Source organism: Mercenaria mercenaria, unplaced genomic scaffold (genome assembly GCF_021730395.1).
Source record: "Mercenaria mercenaria strain notata unplaced genomic scaffold, MADL_Memer_1 contig_735, whole genome shotgun sequence".
Lineage (NCBI taxonomy): Eukaryota > Metazoa > Mollusca > Bivalvia > Venerida > Veneridae > Mercenaria > Mercenaria mercenaria.
The window spans coordinates 38,439-57,947 of NW_026463632.1; the positions used below are offsets into that span (position 1 = coordinate 38,439).

At 36.7% G+C, this 19,509-nt stretch overlaps 1 protein-coding gene across 1 annotated transcript in view; it reads right to left on the minus strand.

Annotated features, from left to right (window-relative positions):
• The window catches only part of LOC128554774 (tRNA (guanine(10)-N2)-methyltransferase homolog), a 26,057-nt gene extending 7,278 nt beyond the window's left edge, over positions 1-18,779 (minus strand). The window contains exons 1-11 of the mRNA XM_053536081.1: positions 18,647-18,779; positions 18,288-18,361; positions 17,061-17,142; positions 15,164-15,256; positions 10,302-10,442; positions 6,012-6,072; positions 5,052-5,147; positions 4,314-4,394; positions 3,583-3,750; positions 2,635-2,707; positions 1,667-1,804 (exon numbers count right to left, since the gene is read on the minus strand). Coding sequence (XP_053392056.1) covers positions 1,667-1,804; positions 2,635-2,707; positions 3,583-3,750; positions 4,314-4,394; positions 5,052-5,147; positions 6,012-6,072; positions 10,302-10,442; positions 15,164-15,256; positions 17,061-17,142; positions 18,288-18,361; positions 18,647-18,733 — 1,094 coding nt within the window. The 5' untranslated portion in view covers positions 18,734-18,779. The remainder of the gene's footprint in view (positions 1-1,666; positions 1,805-2,634; positions 2,708-3,582; positions 3,751-4,313; positions 4,395-5,051; positions 5,148-6,011; positions 6,073-10,301; positions 10,443-15,163; positions 15,257-17,060; positions 17,143-18,287; positions 18,362-18,646) is intronic.
• Positions 18,780-19,509: the final 730 nt, after the last annotated feature.

A 19,509-nucleotide genomic window follows, 5' to 3' on the forward strand; every position in this document is an offset into this window, starting at 1 on the left:
GAGACACTGATGGTTGGCTGCAATTGGGATCATCTACTTGGCATGTCCAGTCATCCCGCTAAATTTCAACACTCTTGGCCTAGTGGTTCTCAAGTCACTGTTCAGGCTCCTGTGACCTTGACCTTTGATCAAGTGACCTCAAAATAAATAGGGGTCATCTACTCTGCATGTCCAATCATCCTATTAAGTTTCAACATTGTAGGTCAAGTGGTTCTCGAGTTATTTCCAAAAAATGATTTTACATGAACAGACAACTGTGACCTTGACCTTTAATAGACTGACCCCAAAATCAATAGGGGTCATCTACTCTGCATGTTCAATCATCCTATGAAGTTTCAACATTCTGGGTCAAGTGGTTCTCAAGCTATTGATCGGAACTGGTTATCAATGTTCAGGCCCCTGTGACCTTGACCTTTAATGGAGTGACCCCAAAAACAATAGGGGTCATTTACTCTGCATGAACAATCATCATATGAAGTTTCAACATTCTGGGTCGAGAGGTTCTCAAGTTATTGATTGGAAATGGTTTTCCATGTTCAGGCCCCTGTGGCCTTGACCTTTAACAGAGTGACCCTAAAATCATTAGGGGTCATCTACTCTGCATGACCAATCATCCTATGAAGTTTCATCATTCTGGGTCAAGTGGTTCTCAAGTTACTGACCGGAAATGGTTTTCAATGTTCGGGCCCCTGTGACCTTGACCTTTGACGGAGTGGCCCAAGAATCAATAGGGGTTATCTACTCTTCATGACCAATCATCCTATGAAGTTTCAACATTCTGGGTCAAGTGGTTCTCTAGTTATTGATCAGAAATGGTTTTCAATGTTCAGGCCCCTGTGACCTTGACCTTTGACGGAGTGAACCCAAAATCAATAGGGATCATCTACTCTTCATGACCAATCATCCTATGAAGTTTCAACATTCTGGGTCAAGTGGTTCTCTAGTTATTGATCGGAAATGGTTTTCAATGTTCAGGCCCCTGTGACCTTGACCTTTGACTGAGTGACCCCAAAATCAATAAGGGTCATCTACTCTTCATGACCAATCATCCTATGAAGTTTCAACATTCTGGGTCAAGTGGTTCTTTAGTTATTGATCGGAAATGGTTTTCAATGTTCAGGCCCCTGTGACCTTGACCTTTGACGGAGTGACCCCAAAATCAATAGGGGTTATCTACTCTTCATGACCAATCATCCTATGAAATTTCAACATTCTGGGTCAAGTGGTTCTCTAGTTATTGATCGGAAATGGTTTTCAATGTTCAGGCCCCTGTGACCTTGACCTTTGACGGAGTGACCCCAAAATCAATAGGGGTTATCTACTCTTCATGACCAATCATCCTATGAAATTTCAACATTCTGGGTCAAGTGGTTCTCTAGTTATTGATCGGAAATGGTTTTCAATGTTCAGGCCCCTGTGACCTTGACCTTTGACGGAGTGACCCCAAAAACAATAGGGGTCGTCTACTCCAGCAGCCCTACAACCCTATGAAGTTTGAAGGTTCTAGGTCAAATGGTTCTCCAGTTATTGCTCGGAAATGAAGTGTGACGGACGGACGGACGGACGGACGGACAGGGCAAAAACAATATGTCTCCTGGGGGAGACATAATTAAGCCAAGTCAAACAATGTCCATCCTTGTATCAATTGTTTACTTTGAAGACTTACGTTTGTATGGAGACTGGGAACCAGTACACAAGTCGGCCATTTTTGTGCAGATATTTGGCAGAGAAATTGAGAAGATCCTTGAAGATATCTGACAGATGGTAATCAAGCCTCTGTGGGTAGTGGTTACCACTGGTTTTCCTGCAAAACAATAGAGGTGTTTACTTTGAATTTAGTGCTGTTCTTTGCAGGAAATGCTAACTCCTCCACATAAATCATAGGTAGAGGATGAATGTCTTCTGTCATTGAGAACGTATCCTCACCTAGGAATAGAACCCACAACACCGCATTCAGTAGATTTTTGCTTAACTTGCAGGCTTATTAATTTTGGTAAATCTTACTGCGTTAAAGTATATACTTGCACTTTTCTTAAAGTATGAGTTATGCAGTATCCAATTTTTACATGTACATTATATGTAAAGTTACGTTCAAAATAGTTTCTAAAACGATGCTGCAAATGCAGTGAAGGCAATGTAAAATATAAACATTAATTCAGTATCTTTTTAATAACTGTGTCATTAACTGTTAACTTTTTTAATGCATGCAATACTTAATCCTTTATCCTAAGGCACTTTCCAAAGTGACAATCAAATACTTGTACATGTAATAATAACATTTGAGCTGATAATTGTTTGTTTCATTAAGGTTTAAGTCACAACAACATAATTCATATAATATGGTGACCTTCCTGCTTTTATCCTGGTTTGTTTGTATGTTTGTTTTGGGTTTAATGCCATTTTGCAACAGTATTTCAGTTATATAATGGCCGGCAGTTAACCTAACCAGTGTTCCTGGATTCTGTACCAGTACAAACCTGTTCTCTGGAAGTAACTGCCAACTTCCCCACATGAATCAGTGGTGAAGGACTGCATTTACTGGTGGTTGCAGACCCAGTGTGCCTTTATGGGTATTATTTCAGGTCCAATTGGGACCTGGATTATAGAAATCAGATAGCAATAACAGATACTCACAAGTCTTCATCTATTGTCACATCTACTGTTTGGGTTCCAACCTTCTTTGCTCCTTCTCTTATACCATAAGGTGCTGAAAGAAATCACCAGTTCAGTTTCATGATAGTATACCTAACAATTATTGTATACTTATAATACCTGCAAGCAATTCTGCTTCAGAATCTCTTGTTTATTATTTCTATACTAATGTACTAATGTCATAATTAAGTATAATGCAAGGTAAGTACAGTCACAATTTTTAAAGGCACTGACCTTTAGAATTATTGCTATACGTTTTATGAAGGTTTTGAATCTTAGTTACTGACATATCATATATTTCCTTATTAATTCTTCCATTCAAAACTGAAAAGCATTTGTAATAAGGTACCTTAGGTAAACTGCCTTAATTAGAAAGTTTTATATTTAATGACTGTTAAGCATGTACTCCTCCGTGGTGTATTGATCAAGCAAGCAGGAAAATTTTTATTGCCAGGCAGCCTGGGTTTGATTAACTACTTGGGCATGTTTTTATTTTTCTTAATTTGGCATTTTTGAAACAGTTTAGAAACAAAAACTCATATTCTAATGTTCATAAACTTCAATTTTAAAGAAAGATTATTTTTAGCCTGGAGGTTAGTGCCTTTAACTGAAACATCTAATACTTAACAATTCAGAAAAAACTGCATCAAGCAAATAACTCTCTCTCTATATATATATATATCTGAAAAAAAAATCAGTGCTTGATACAAAGACATGAATTAATGGTAAAAGATATTAAAGCACTCGAAATGCAAAGACATTGAAAATTACCAACTTAAAAGTAGATGACCCACAATCAAATGATCATTTGTGATGATATCAAACAATATGTTCTTTCTTGTTATTTACATTTTTTTATGTAAGGTATAGGCTCCATAGGAACAAATAGGACTATGTGTACATAATTTTTTTTAAAATATAAAAACTTACGATCAGTGATAATTGCATCAAACAATGTATTGTTTCTCCACATGTTAGAACGAGAGGAGTCCGCTACTAAGGCATCAATATACAGGTGGTCAAGACCATACTGGCGGAGGTTAGATCTTATACTCTCATCTGCTGCTCTTTTCTTCTCATTACAACGACTTGGTCTGGCTTAACGATTTAAACAAACTGAATAAGTTATTTTACAGTGGATACTTAAATTAGTGGGAAAAACAATGAACTGCTAAAAAGTGGCCATTTAATAAAAATTAATGGTCTCTTAATATATTAAGATAAATTTAAAAAGACATGTAATATGTTGACCTACTGAGATACCATTCACAACTGTGATAAATGTTGTATATTTAAACACTTTTCCCAGTCAACTATCCGTGGAAATGGTTCCTTTGCTTGTCTGCTAGAAAGGTTGTTATTTTAAAATCCAACTATGCACAATGAAGTTATTGGGCAGACACCACATTGTGCAAACATACATAACACATGTATAGAAGTAACACTATAATATTATTTCATGACTGAGACATAAAAAGATCTTAGCTAGCAATTTCAGATAAGCAGGTTTCTGAAGAAAAACTATAAGGTTTGCTGAAAGTTAGTCTTTCTTTCTTTCATAACAATGGTGGCCTTCCTCCCTTAAACTGCCAGCTACTGACCATGTAACACCTACTTCTCATAATGACATATTTCTGACACAAACTAGTTCTGTTACATACCTTTAGCATGCAGCAGTAGATAATCAATGTCTGTTCCTAAAACATATGCTCCATGAATAGCCGCTGCTACAAGTAAACTTCCTGAAAACAGAAACACTTGTATTGTATAAAGCCTTCAACTTTATTTTCATTCTAAATGCTGAGCTGACAGAAGCATTGATCAGAAATGATAGGATATGAAGAATGCAAACAATGAAATGAATGACAATTTAGTAGATTCTGTCGCGGTATGAAATACACTGGCTTGTTTAAAAATGTATACGCATGAATTTATAAATCTCAGAGGGAAGAATTAATCAATTAATGGTTGTTTTCGGAACAGAAACCATTTATATCAAAATGTATACTTTCTATGGGCACAATCAAGTATTCAATCTTATGTAGCCAACACAGCACTGTGATCTCTGGGAAATTTCACCTCCTGGGTAAATAGTTTTCATTTGCATTGGGATACAATCAATGTATATAGTTTCATAGAAGGACCTGTATCTTTACACTAAATATCGAGTTATCGTCTCAATTTCACATCAAAATATGAAACTAAAATTTCCTAAAATTATAGAGCCTACATTTTTCAACAGAAGAAGACAGGATAGAACTTGTATGCTATAGATGGACAATACATATTCCACACCAACTTATATAACGTCATGACCAGTATAACTTATGACCAGTAAAACTGACAATCAAATGGTCTACCGACAGACCTACCTGCAGACAGATCAACTGTCAACTTACCAGAGCCAACAAATGGATCAAATACGAGCATGTTTTTCTCCACTTTTCCTATATTAGCCATTATCATAGATAGACCTGCATCCATGCTTGTATTGGCTGAAATATTTAAAAGCAATTTATAGAATCACTACATGTTCATATATTGTCACAGGTCAATACAATGGAAAGGTAATATATGAATAACTCAGAAAAACTTGACTATTTTACCTGATGTGACTATCATTTTGATACTCATAGGCTTATTTTTAATCAAAATTTAATGTCTGCAATTTTGATACAGACTTTAAGATACATATGCTTCAGTCTTTACGTGTTGTTTAATCTACACAAAAAGCTGCATCAGCAAAGTAGATAAGTTTTTGCTTAATGAATAAAGTTTTCTTCACTTTGAAAAGTAAAGGAGTATTCACAAGTTTCAAGGAGTAGGTAATGTTACCCCTCTCTTTGAAAACTAAAGGAATGTGAAGTAATTAGTCATTCTGAGTATTTCCACGGCTCTGAATTTCAAAAACGGTCTAATATGGGAAGCACAAAGTCTTCTTTAATTGTTTTCCTCAGTGTTATATATCACAGTAAGTTTTAATTTTTGTACTGCCGGCATAATTAGCTCTATCCAGATCTCAACTTGATGGCAGATGCCATATTGGAAATGATAAAGGACTTTATATAGTCTTGAGCCACTACTAGTATGTACAGATGTAAATCCAAGAATAAATCGTGAACCGGTCAATACATCTTTCTGGTACTTACTGCATTTTCTGTCACATTATAATTAAATGGAATGAAGAGATATTGCCAAGATACTGTCAAGTTTTGTTTTGCATATTAAATACACATCTCCGCAAAGAAGTGGTACATATGTTATTGAAATTAATTGCGTATTTCTGTATTTTAAATTTGCATTTACACAGATACACACTTTGTCTACAATGTGGATGTATAATCCCAAATGACACCTACCTATAAAATGTCGTTTTTGAAGATGGAATTCATTTATCTTTTCTCTCTGTCCATCTGCAATCTATAGTGGAAAACAAACATCTTCAATAACAGCTCATAACAACACACTCCTTTTCAGAAGGTAATCAATGTTCTCATCTAACCATAAAATTATCACAAAGTTTATTCTTGCACACTGGACTGGTGTTTCCGGTGATTTTATCCATGCTGGCAAAACCCATCTGGTACTCCCATGCCAGATGACTCTTGTGCTGTTAATGACAACTAGCGATTCATGCACTGAAGATGTTACATACAAACAAGAGGGCCATGATGGCCCTATATCGCTCACCTGTTATCATTGCACTTAAGGACAAGTCTTCAAGGTCAAAAGATCATAATAGAAGAAAATATAGTTGAAATTTTCTTTAAGTAACTTTAAAAACAAGATTTGAAAACTTTTTGTAGAGGTCCACTAGGCAATGCTACATGTCAAATATCTAAGCTCTTCTGGTTTATTTTTAGAAAATTTTGAAGATTATTCTATGTACAATCAAGTAACCCCATGGGGCAGGGTCAATTTGACCCCAGGGGTCATGATTTGAATAAACTTTGTAAAAGTCTAATAGGCAATGCTACATGTCAAATATCTAAGATCTAGACCTTCTGGTTTATTTTTAGAATTTTTTTTTAAGATTTTCCTATGTAAAATCAAGTGACCCCTAGGGCGGAGTCAATTTTGACCCCGGGGGACAAGGTTTGAACAAATTTTGTAGAGGTCCACTAGGCAATGCTACATGTCAAATATCTAGTCTCTAGGCCTTCTAGTTTATTTTTAGAAAATTTTTGAAGATTTTCCTATGTAAAATCAAGTGACCCCTGGGGCGTGGTCAATTTTGACCCAGGGGGTCATGATATGAACAAATTTTGTAGAGGTCCACTAGGTAATGCTACATGTGAAATATCTAAGCTCTAGGCCTTCTGGTTTATTTTTAGAAAACTTTTGAAGATTTTCCTATGTAAAGTCAAGTGACCCCTAGGGCGGGGTCAATTTTGACCCCCGGGTCATAATTTGAACAACTTTAGTAGAGGTCCACTAGGCAATGCTACATGTCAAATATCTAAGCTCTAGGGCTTCTGGTTTTTGAGAAGAAGATTTTTTAAATATTTTCCTATGTAAAATCAAGTGACCCCTGGGGCGGGGTCAATTTTGACCCCGGGGGCCATGATTTGAATAAATTTTGTAGAGGTCCACTAGGCAATGCTACATGTGAAATATCTAAGCTCTAGGCCTTCTGGTTTATTTTTAGAAATTTTTTGAAGATTTTCCTATGTAAAATCAAGTGACCCCTGGGGCGGGGTCAATTTTGACCCCGGGGTCATGATTTGAACAATTTTAGTAGAGGTCCACTAGGCAATGCTACATGTCAAATATCTACGCTCTAAGGCTTCTGATTTTTGAGAAGAAGATTTTTTAAGATTTTCTTATGTAAAATCAAGTGACCCCTGGGGCGGGGTCAATTTTGACCCCGGGGTTATGATTTGAACAAATTTGGTAGCGGTCCACTAGGCAATGCTTCACACCAAATATCTAAGCTCTAGGGCTTCTGGTTTTTGAGAAGAAGATTTTTAAAGTTTTTCCTTTCGGTTGCCATGGCAACCAGTGTTCTGCATGGAATTCAATTCTTTGAACAATTTTGAAAGGGGGCCATCCAAGGAACATCCCTGTGAAGTTTCATCAAAATTGGCCTGTTGGTTTAGGAGGAGATGTTGTTTAAAGGAAAGTGTGGACGGACGACGGACGGACGTACAACGGACGGACGGACGGACGGACGGACAGACGGACGGACGGACGGACGGACGGCGGACGGTGAGCGATCACAATACCTCACCCTGAGCACTTTGTGCTCAGGTGAGCTAAAAAAATTAGGTACCTTGATAGTTTCTCTCCTTTCCTTAGAGTATATTTCTCAATTCAAAATACGTTATTTTACAGTAAGAACATACCATTACGCTACAAATGATAAAACTAAAGGGGAACTTTGTTATTGTGCATCACTGAAATGTCATGACATCACTTCTGCTTACGGACGTTAATTACCCGCGCTTTGTGTAATACTCTACTACGAGAAAGAGTGCATTTCTATTTGCTTTATCTATTTTATTTTTTGTAAAACACGGTAAGCAAAAAAATCTATCAGAACTAGAGCTATCATTAAAGGTGATGAATGTACCCCCCGCATGCACTGACACAGTACATTGCAATTTGATGCACACAAGATTGCATAATTATGTGGATTGTATGTATATAGACTGTATGTATACAGTATAGTAACAAAAAACAAAGTCCCATAACTATGCAGAATATTTATCTAAAAGAATGTAACATGCACCATGCACAACTAGGGTTGGTACTGATCACTTGTGTGAAGTTTCATTAAATTGTGTGTAAGGGTTTGGTAGATTAGGCACGCACAAGATTGCATATGCAGACTGTATGTACATAGTATGTTAACAAGAAACAAAGTCCCATAACTCTGCAATTTTTGTTGCTGAAAGAACCTAACATGCCCCATGCACAACTACTGTTGTTACTGATCACTTGTGTGAAGTTTCATTAAATTGTGTCAAGGGGATGAGGAGAGATGGTGTGCACAAGATTGTGTCTTTGTATATAGTATAGTAACAAAAAAACAAAGTCCCATAACTCTGCAAAAAAAATTTCTGAAAGAACCTAACATGCCCCATGCACAACTACTGTTGTTACTGATCACTTGTGTGAAGTTTCATTAAATTGTGTCAAGGGGATGAGGAGAGATGTTGCGCACAAGATTGTGTCTATGTATATAGTATAGTTACAAAAAAACAAAGTCCCATAACTCTGCAATTTTTTTTTCTAAAAGAACCTAACATGCCCCATGCACAACTACTGTTGGTACTGATCACTTGTGTGAAGTTTCATTAAATTGTGTCAAGGGGATGAGGAGAGATGGTGCACACAAGATTGTGTCTACATATATAGTATAGTAACAAAAAAAACAAAGTCCCATAACTCTGCAAATTTTTTTTCTAAAAGAACCTAACATGCCCCATGCACAACTACTGTTGGTACTGATTACTTGTGTGAAGTTTCATTAAATTCTGTCAAGGGGATAAGGAGAGATGGTGCGCACAAGATTGCGTCTACGGACAGACGGACAGACGGACAGACGGACAGACAGACAGACAACCTGAAACCAGTATACCCCCCCTTACAACTTTGTTGTCGGGGGGTACAATAAAAAGCTTATATGTATAGGATATGCAAGAAAAAATATCAAATATGTGTTTACGAATCGGATAGAAATATCAGTCCCTCGGCCACCTGTGCATGGGCGGTAACGAGCTAGCCTCGTTACTGTCTGTGTGTGTGTGTGTGTTTGGGTTTAACGTCTTTTTCAACTATTTTTCAGTCATATAAAAGATGGTGTCTACTTGAAGCAGTGAACACAATGCCCAACTTTATAGTGCTGCCTCACTGGAATATCACGCTGTTGACACGTAGCATGATACCCCACACAGTCACATTATACTGACACTGGGTCCTAACACTATCCTCTTAATGCTGAGCGCCAAGCGAGGAAGCTACTAGTACCATTTTTTACGTCTATGGTATGACGCGACTGGGGATCGAACCCACGACCTCCTGCACTCGAAGCGTACGCTCTACCACTAGGCTACCGAGGCGGTTTGTTACCGTCTAATGCGCAGGTGCCCTCGGGATGGATATTTCTATCCGATTCGTAAACACATAACAGATATTATTAATCTTTAAGTACGTGGCAGTCAAATTTTTCAAATAAGATCCAAACACTGTATATGTGGATAAGGAGTTTAGGAGTTCAAATTACATGAACCCCTATTATCACACAGGTGTTCTTTTCCTCAGTATGCAGCCAATACATTGACGTAAATACGTAATGTTTGCTTTTGTAAGATTCGGTATCACCAGGTTCAGTAACACTAATAGTTCAGAGAACACTGAGACTTTACAACTTTGATTATCGAGTGTAAGATAAGATAAGATAAGTTTTATTTTAAGTCAGCAAGACATATAAAAGTACAACATAAGCTCTGACTGAGCTTTTTAACCAACTTCTTTGTAATCCTTAAGAGCCAAGCAGCGATTATAGACATTAATTTTGGCAGGGCAGAACAACCAACCTTTTACATGCCAGCTGGAAAATGCTAATGTTCATTTCATCTCAAACTGATTTTTACGAATATATATTTACTTAAACGTTTACTGAAAACCTATGATCATGTACGTACCCATTTAGCAAAGTAGATATCAACAGGTTCCTCTGTGGGTGGTTGAGGAAATGGTCCGTAGTGTTCAACAATATGGTAACTGTGTTTGGCATTCTTCAGATCAACCTTCCCTTGAAAGTCTAATACATCTGAGGCCAGACTCTGTAATATTGAAAGAATCATATCATAAAAGTATTTATCCATTTAATACTTTGTAATCACTATTCTAATAAGACCAGCAAATAACCTATATACATGTAGAGCAAAATCTATCTCAGGTTATTCTGCAATAAACCACTCGCGTGCAATGACGTCATCCGATCCAGGTGGGTAGCATGGTCGTAAAAAGTAGTTACCATTAAGAACTCAAAACTCTGGTTATTCTATGATAAACAACATTTAGGAACTTATTATTTCTTAAGCAAAATCAACATTTCATGTTTGAGTAGGAGTTTCTCAGCAAAAAAGAAAACTTCAAACTTTCAACAAATGTCTGAGACACTTTATACAGAGGTGATAACTAGACCAAAGTGACAATCCTGAAAATAAGAAAGTGAGTTAAATCAAAATGACAGATACATTTGTTTGGTTTGGATTACTGGAACTTTTCAACCAAAGTTCAGTTACCTGGTATTCTACATTGGCCAGTTAATCTAACCAGTGTTTTTTGATTCTAGACATGTATCACACGCATTTTTCACCACTCACCTTGTAGGACTAAAAGTCAGTAAAAACAACTCACCCTTAGTGAACTGTCATTCACCACAGTAAAATATTTATTATCGCCCCATCACGTCTCTTTCCTGTTTAAATTACAGATATTGATATGCTTCAAATTTGAAGCCATACAATTCTCAAAATGTGACACAGCATGTACAGGAAATGAAGTGATGTGCATAAGAATATAAATGCTGATCAAATATTTTTATGCTGGACTAGAGTACATGTAGTTACTGTAAAGAATGCAACAAAACAAGAGGGCCAAGATGGCCCTATATTTCTCACCTGAGTTTAGTTGCCTGTTTGAACAGTGAAAAATTTCTACTAAATAAATACAGATAGGTACTCTGTATGTGTGTGTTGAGGTAGAGGGGATGGGGGAGGAGGGGAGAGGGAAAGGACGTGGGGTAAGACATTGGGGGATGATATGATATGATATCAAACATGAAGATTTTTTTTAAGTTTACAGTAAATAAATAAGGGGTGAAGTGATAACACCTCCTAGTGGCAATGATTTTTGATGAAACAGAATAATTCATAAAATCTTTGTAAAGGGTCACGCAAGAAACATCAGTGTAAAATTATTTTAAAATTGGACCTGCTGTTTCTGACATGATTATTTTGTAAGTTTCCAATATATATACATATAGGGAAAAAATGGCCAAACCCCCTGTTGGCCATGTTTTTTGACAAATAAAGTAATTTGAACACTCCTGGTAGAGGGTCACACAAGGACCATTTGACATGACATAATTGTGTGAAATAATTTTCAAATCGGGCCTGATGTTTCATGCAAGATTTTTAATTTTCCATCTGCATACATATAAGGAAAAGTTACCATGCCCCCTGGAGGCAATGTTTTTTGACAAATCAAAATAATTTGAATATTCTTGGTACAGTGTCACACAAGGACAATTTGTGTAAAATTATTTCAAAATAATTGGGATTAGCCTAGCTGTTTCATACAAGAAGATTTTTAAAATTTCCATTACAGTCAAACTTTGTTCTCTTGAACTCAAATAATTCAAACACTCATCGTAAGATATCTGCAAAATCCCTGTATAATGTATATCGTTCCATGACTCCAATTACCGATAACTCAATCAAATTTGTCGGTACCGACGAGTTCGAGTAAGCAAGGTTTGACTGTATATACATATAGGGAAAAGTGACCACACCCTCTGGCAGCCATGTTTTTTGAGGAATCAAAATAATTTGAACAATGTTGGTACAGAGTTATAAAAGGACCATTTGTGCGAAATTATTTCAAAATCAGGCCATCAGTTTCATACATGAAGATTTTTAAAGCATCCAGACAAACTTTCATAAACCTCCACCAAATCGTCAAAGGAGATGTTGTTTAAGGCTGATCACTACCAAATAGAATGTAAGCCTCCACTAGTCACAAGTAGTCCAAATATAAATAGTACTAATCTTTTTTCCTTTCCTAGTGCATTTTCTCAACAGCAACGTGCTGACTTTTACCCTACCACATTTCAGTATGTATCACTTTGCATTCTATTGAAATCGGCATGTTCCTATCACATGCTAGGTAAAAATGGCGGCGTAAGAATCTAATGTCTCAAAAAGAGAAACTGAAAGAAGCAAAAAGTAGTAAATTCAGCGGGTTGTATTTAACAAACTATAGTTTTGTTTTTCTAAAGTAGCGATCTAGTTCTTTATGGGAATAAAAGTCTCTGAAAATCTGATATGCTAGAAAAATGTCAAACAAGAAACGCGGCAATGCCACGAAACCAGGTTTTCAACACTTTTCATAAGAATAACAAGAGTGCCAGAATGTCACAATATACGCCTGTCACAGCAAATTTCTTTACTCTAGCTGCTGTATTGCAAATGAATTTTAATTTTGTGGTTGTTTAGTAATCATTGTAAGTCTTTTGTTTTCCAAAGTCCACAAAAAAAATTCCTTACCAGGTAGAGAGACCTTAAAATACACCTAAAATTTGAAAGTAGCATCTATATTGTACCACAGAAAAGTGGTCTTGGTTTTTCCCTATGGTCAATTATAAAAAAGTTACAATAAAAGTTATTTATAGTAACAACTAAGGGAAGTTAATCTTAAAAAAAAAAAAAAAAAAAAAAAAAAAAAAAATCAAAAAAAAATATCAAAAAAAAATTTGTAAGTCCACACAAAAATCTTTACCAGGCAGAGATTGGTCAAAAAACACCTCAAAATTGGATGTAGCATGCATGTTGTACTACAGAAAAGTGGTCTTGATTTTTCCCTACGACTAGTAATGAAGAAGTTACAATATAAGCTATTTATAGTAACAACAAAGGGAAGTAATTCTAAAGAAAGGAACTGTGCACGACACTTCCTCTCATGATGGTGTATAATTGTGCCAAGTTACATCAAAATCCCTCCATGCATGTAGAAGATATGCTCCGGACAAAGTCTGTGGACGCCGCCCACCCACCTGCCCGCCCGCCCGCCAGGGGCATTCCAATAATACGTCCCGTTTTTCAAACGCGCGTATAAAAAAGTATACTGAATCACAGTGCACCACTTTAAAGCACAACCCTAACCCTAAACCCTAACCCTAACCCTAACCTAACCCTATTTTTAGTAACAATGACCTTGACCTTGATCCCAGAAACCCCAAAATCAATCCCAAGCTACAACTTTATATAAGTTTTCTATATACCAAGTTTCATCATGATAGCTCATTCCTAAGGTAAGTTATTGACCGGAAACCCTTTTTCTATTTTAAGTAACAGTGACCTTGACCTTGACCCCAGAAACCCCAAAATCAATCCCAGCCTTTGTCTTGATATAAGCTACATACATACCAAGTTTTATTCAAACATCTTTACCGAAACAAAAGTTATTGACTTGAAACACCAGTTTGACGCCGCCGCCCGTCCGCCCGCCCGCCCGACCAACGACATACCCAAATCTAATAACTCAGGTTTTAAAAACCGTTATGAAGTAAGTGGATTTTATATGAAATAAAGAACAGCTTGATTTAGTGGTGTTCAGCCTTTTAGGTTTTGGACCCGTAATAGAGTACCTCCTTTTTAAAGAGTATTTAATTCCTACCATAAACCTACTTTGACTGCAATTTTCAGGGGGGCATAGGTTCAAGCCCCACTGGGACCAAATTTTTTTCCCATATTTTCCTTTTTTTTCTAGTAAGTTTTTACTTCTTTCAAGACTTACTATGGTTGTATTGTACCAAAGTGGAAAATTTTCATTTTATAAGAGATTTCTTGCTGTTCAAAGTGAATTTACCTCTGAATCAGGAGGGGTAGAGTTAGACATCTTTAAAAATACTAAGTTACATGTGGTAAAAGTTCTCTATTTGAAATTTGTTGAGGAAATACCATAAATTATACAAAATTTACAAAAAACGGCATGGTAAAAGTTGTTAAAACATGGTCAACTTTAAGAATATACCGAGCAAATGCCATTTTTTAAAATATTACTATTAGGGGTCCAATACCTTAAAGGAAAGTGTGGAGGGACAAAGGACAGAAAACGGATGGACGGACACCAGACAGTGAACAATCACAATAGCTCACCCCAAGCACTTTGTGCTCAGATGAGCTAAAAACCAGTAAGTAAATCTGAGACTTGTCATAACCCAGCAACTTTGCTGCACCATTGTGCACCATTTAATTACAACTGTTGTGTGATTAAATTTCAAGCATTTACCAACTAGATATTTTTTGCAAGGAAATTCATAAGTATTTTTAAAGAATTTTGAAAATGCAATGATGCAAAAAAAAAAACTCAACCACTTGGTTAGATATACAGTAAGTTTAACTTGTCTTAGCCTTGCTGCAAGTGGGTGAGCAAAATTGTACACCCTTGTGAACAATAAAACTTTTTCTGAGCAAGTAAGTGCCAACTGCCAAGCATGAATAGTAGGTGTAGGGGGAATGATTTGGACACAACGCTTTCTGTCTAATCACCTGGGAAAACAAATGACTTGACTTGACTCAAACCAGCAACCTCTATAGATAGTGTTTTCTCAACCTACTGACCGATCTTGATCAGCAGGAGAGCATTTGACTCGTCTTTCTGTTAATTAAATGAAAAGAAACAATAAAGTCTTTTATAAACTGGACACATTTAGTCAAAAAGATCTCTTTTCAAACTATGTCATGCAATAACAATTCATATTCACCAGTTTCATTACCTCAATTTTCTTGATTTTCTCCTTGTTGGGTATAGACTTGTTGAATGATGTAACATGAAACCTGTAAGATTCCTGACATTTCACATGGGGCTCCTGAATATAGACAAATAAAACTTTAAAAAACTATTTAATGGATTGCTTTAGCAAATTTATGCATAGATGCTATTTTGTACAAATGGATAATTAAAATAAGGCTTTTCTTGATCCCTTGGTATAAATTTTAGCCCGAAATTAAGGTTATCATCTACTGACTATAAAGATTCATCACCAACAGACACAGGACAGAATGCACTAAAACTTACAAGAAATAGACTAACATGACAATATAACACTAGTCTGAAAATGAATGACATAAAACCAAAGAAAGAACTAATATGATTCTTGGCCTACTTTCTCGCCTACTGTTGGCAAAAAAATGTATAAAGTTTCACAACTACAGTATTCATGTGAACTTAGTAAACAACAAGAGCTGTCACTAATGGTGACAAATGCCCAGTGTTCGAAATTCACGGTTACCGTAGTCCGATAGCCCGAAGCTACCAAATTTCAGCTCGGGCTACCGATTTTTCGCAGATACAAGCCCGACCAGGCAACCGAATCTTCCTAATTTGATTAAAATTCTTGCTAATTAAACGAGTATAGCATCGTGATTTCATATGATCTCCATTAATAAACACTAAGAAGGCATCACGCATCCTCCAGACTGAGGAACGCTTATTGAATTATTGTTCTTTTTTGCACTCTCATGTGTTGACAATCAAACGCAAAGTGTCAAAGACGAAACCGCAACGCTAATTGGCTGAATACAATTACCTCTAGTGTAACGGATAATTTGATTAGCTTTCACACTTCTCGCGAAATTCGCAAAAGTACCTGAAGTAGTCGGAGCTTAAATTATGCTATCAGCATTTGTGTGTGTATTCAGCACTCATTTTGACATCTTCCAAATTGTCCGTCAGAGTAACAATAATTGGCGAGTGCGAATCCTAAATGATCGGGCATTAGAGTTTAGATTTCGTTTGGCAAGGAGTGTCATGTCCGGTGCTTTTGGACTTTGGTGATGCTGATCTGGACTGGAGTATTTAGAGTTAAATTTTTTCAAAATTTATTCCTTCAAACATGCATAGAAATGTCTGTAAAACAAAATGTCATATGGTGCAAAACTTTTTTAAGGTGTTAAAGTTCGGGCTAGTGAAATTGGTGTCAGGCTTGGAAAATTCCCTATCTGGTAGCCCGAACAGGCTAGTGGATTCAGATCTGAATTTCGTACACAGAATGCCCCCGCAGCGCCTTGACCTCTGACCTGGTGACCCCAAAGTCAATAGGGGTTGTGTATTCAGTAAGTACTATCAGCATGTGAGGTCTGAAGGTCCTGGGTGCAGTGGTTCGCGAGTAAAGAGCCTTCATGCAATAATAACATTGGCCCCTGTGACCTTGACCTTTGACTCGGAGACCCCAAAGTCAGTAGCGGTCGTGTACTCAATAAGTACTACCAGCATGTGAAGTTTGAAGGTCCTGGGTGCAGTGGTTCGCGAGTAAAGTGCCTTCATGCAAAAAGTTAACATTGGCCCCTGTGACCTTGACCTTTGACCTGGTGACCCAAAAGTCAGTAGGGGTCGTGTACTCAATAAGTACTATCAGCATGTGAAGTTTGAAGGTCCTGGGTGTAGTGGTTCGCGAGTAAGGTGCCTTCATGCAAAAAGTTAACATTGGTGTGACAAACTAACGGACATTGGTGTGACGAACGGGCGGACAGTTGAAAACTAATATGCCTCCCTTCAGGGGCATAGAAAATAAAAAGGGCCACAACTTTGATAAGATGCAAAAGAAAGTTAAGGATCTTACTTTACTTACTGCTTTTTAAGGGCTGACTACTATAATTTACTACAGTACTTACAGTAAAAGTGTCTGGTAGCTGCTGTAGAGCAGCATTTAGTTCCGCATAGGTAGTTCCATGGGCCCATAATTCATACACTGACCTGTGTTGTAAAAAAATATGCAACACTTTGACTTTTGATTATAACGTTTTCTATAAATAAGACATATACAAGCTCAACTTATTTCTTTAAAACTGTTTTCTTTAACTTAATGGAAATATTTTAAAAAGTCTGTCTAGTAAAGTTGATGGGTAGACACTACACACACTGGTTCAGTCTATAAAATCTTTCTAATTTTCTCTCCATTAAACAATCAGCAGAAAGCACAAGGTAATTACCTTATAAAGACCTTCAAGGGACTATATACAATCATGTAGAAATAACTAAAAATTTATCAGCTGTAACACTCCTAGTTTTTCTATATCACCATTCATATTTTTACGTCTGTAATATGTGAAGTACCTCATAACACTGATACCGTTTTCCATGATGACAGCACACTCAATTATTTGAAGCCCTTCCAACTAATATTAGCAAACATACAAAGCCTTGTGCAATTTTTCTATTTTCATAAAAAGGCACAATTCTGCCAAAATCTTTTTTTTCGAAAAGACATCCTATGACGTCCAACACATGTGGGGAATCTGAAAACATTTGGTCAGGTAATTCCTGATTAAATGAGGGGCATGATTTTGACAAAACAAAAACAAGTAATGTAATTTTTCCAGTGAGCTATCTCATGATCCAAACACATGACATTGAGCGAAGTTTGAAAACATTAGGCCTAGAAACCTGCTTACATGCATAACTTTCACCTGAAATTGTAAGTGAAAGGGTCGTAATTTAGACAAAATAAAACCTAGTCATGTAACTTGTCATGTGAGGTCATCTCATGATGTCACAGTGCAAAGTTTGAAAGCATTACATCATGTACTTTTAGAGAAACATGTAATGTATGCAATACCTTCGCCATGCAGACACTCACAGCTATGAAAGGGTGACAACAAAAGCTCTGTTATTTGAAAATTTTCAAATAGCTGAGCTAAAACGTTCTTTATGGAAGCTATTTATGTAATTCTTGTTTTAAACCATTAAGATTAAAACAAGTTTAAATCTTAACATGTTACGGTAGTTTTTCTGCGCAAGCAAAAGCTGTTCAGCAAAGCAATGTCTTTTTTTAACAAATATTGATAAAAATTGCAGACAATGAATCCAGTTACCACTAATTTGATATTAACTATCCTTACCTAATCAGTATGGCTCTGCTGGCAATATTTTTGACACTCTCAATAGAGGGAAGATGAAGAACCATGAACGGATTCTAGAAAAAAATATTTCAAAGATTTATTTTGCACCTAATAGTAATTTGCAGTTATAAACAGCACTGTCAAAGACATAATGGTAAACTTATCTCAATTATATTTTAAGTCTTGATTAGTCCTGTGATCTATGTCACTCATTATTCAGCAGCAGTCTCCAAGATAAAATCTTTACCATGTCTCCAAAATGTTTAACACCGCAACTCATCAGCTATTGTTAAAGTTAATAAAGAATAACCATAAATGCCTATACAGTTATAAAAGATATCAACAGGGTTTGTACTTACTCCTACATCATGTTTAGGAACATCCACATCAATTCTTAACACATTAAGAATTGATTTCAGCTCCTGAAAAAAAAGTGTAAAATACATCTCTGTAGTATGACACAGTAACAGTTTGTGCAAAATTATTAGTAAGTTTGGAGACCTGTTTCAGGATGAACCTTTAAGCCACTGATATATTGAGTTGTTTATAACTTAGAAATTCTAAGGAATAATAGTTAACTAATCTGAATGTCTGAGTGAAGATGTGAGACTGGATCAGATGCCTTTAAGCTAGATTTTCACTTGAGTTTTGATTATTATGTGTCCTGAAAAATACAGTACACCTACAAAGTTGAAACAAGAGGGCCATGATGGCCCTAGATCACTCCTCCGAGTTACAATGCTGGCTTGGACAGTTTTTGTAGATGGTTATGCAAGAAAAATTTCTGTGAAAGTATTTTGAAATAGTGCCAGTGTTTTCCGGAAAGGATATTTCGCAAGTTTCTACTAAAGAAATACAGACAGGTAATGTGTATGTGTGTTTCTGTGTGTGTGTGTGTGCGAGGGAGTGGGGGGGGGGGGGGAGGGGGGGGGGAAGTTTCCAATATACATACATAGGGAACAAGAGTTCAGCCAAGAGGGGCAATATAGTTCCAAAGGGTTATATCAGAGGAGGACGGAGGCAAAATTTAAAGACTTTTTTGATGGGGTGGGAGGTGGGGAGGGGTAAGAGAAAGCAGATTGTGTGTGCGGTAACTAGATGATTTAAATTTTAAATATGGCAGGGGGCGGGAGCACTGGAGGTGTGTGCAGTGTAGATTGTTGCAATATGCACATTGTCTCATCATCACTGCCTATATTCCAAGTTTCAGGTCAATACCTTT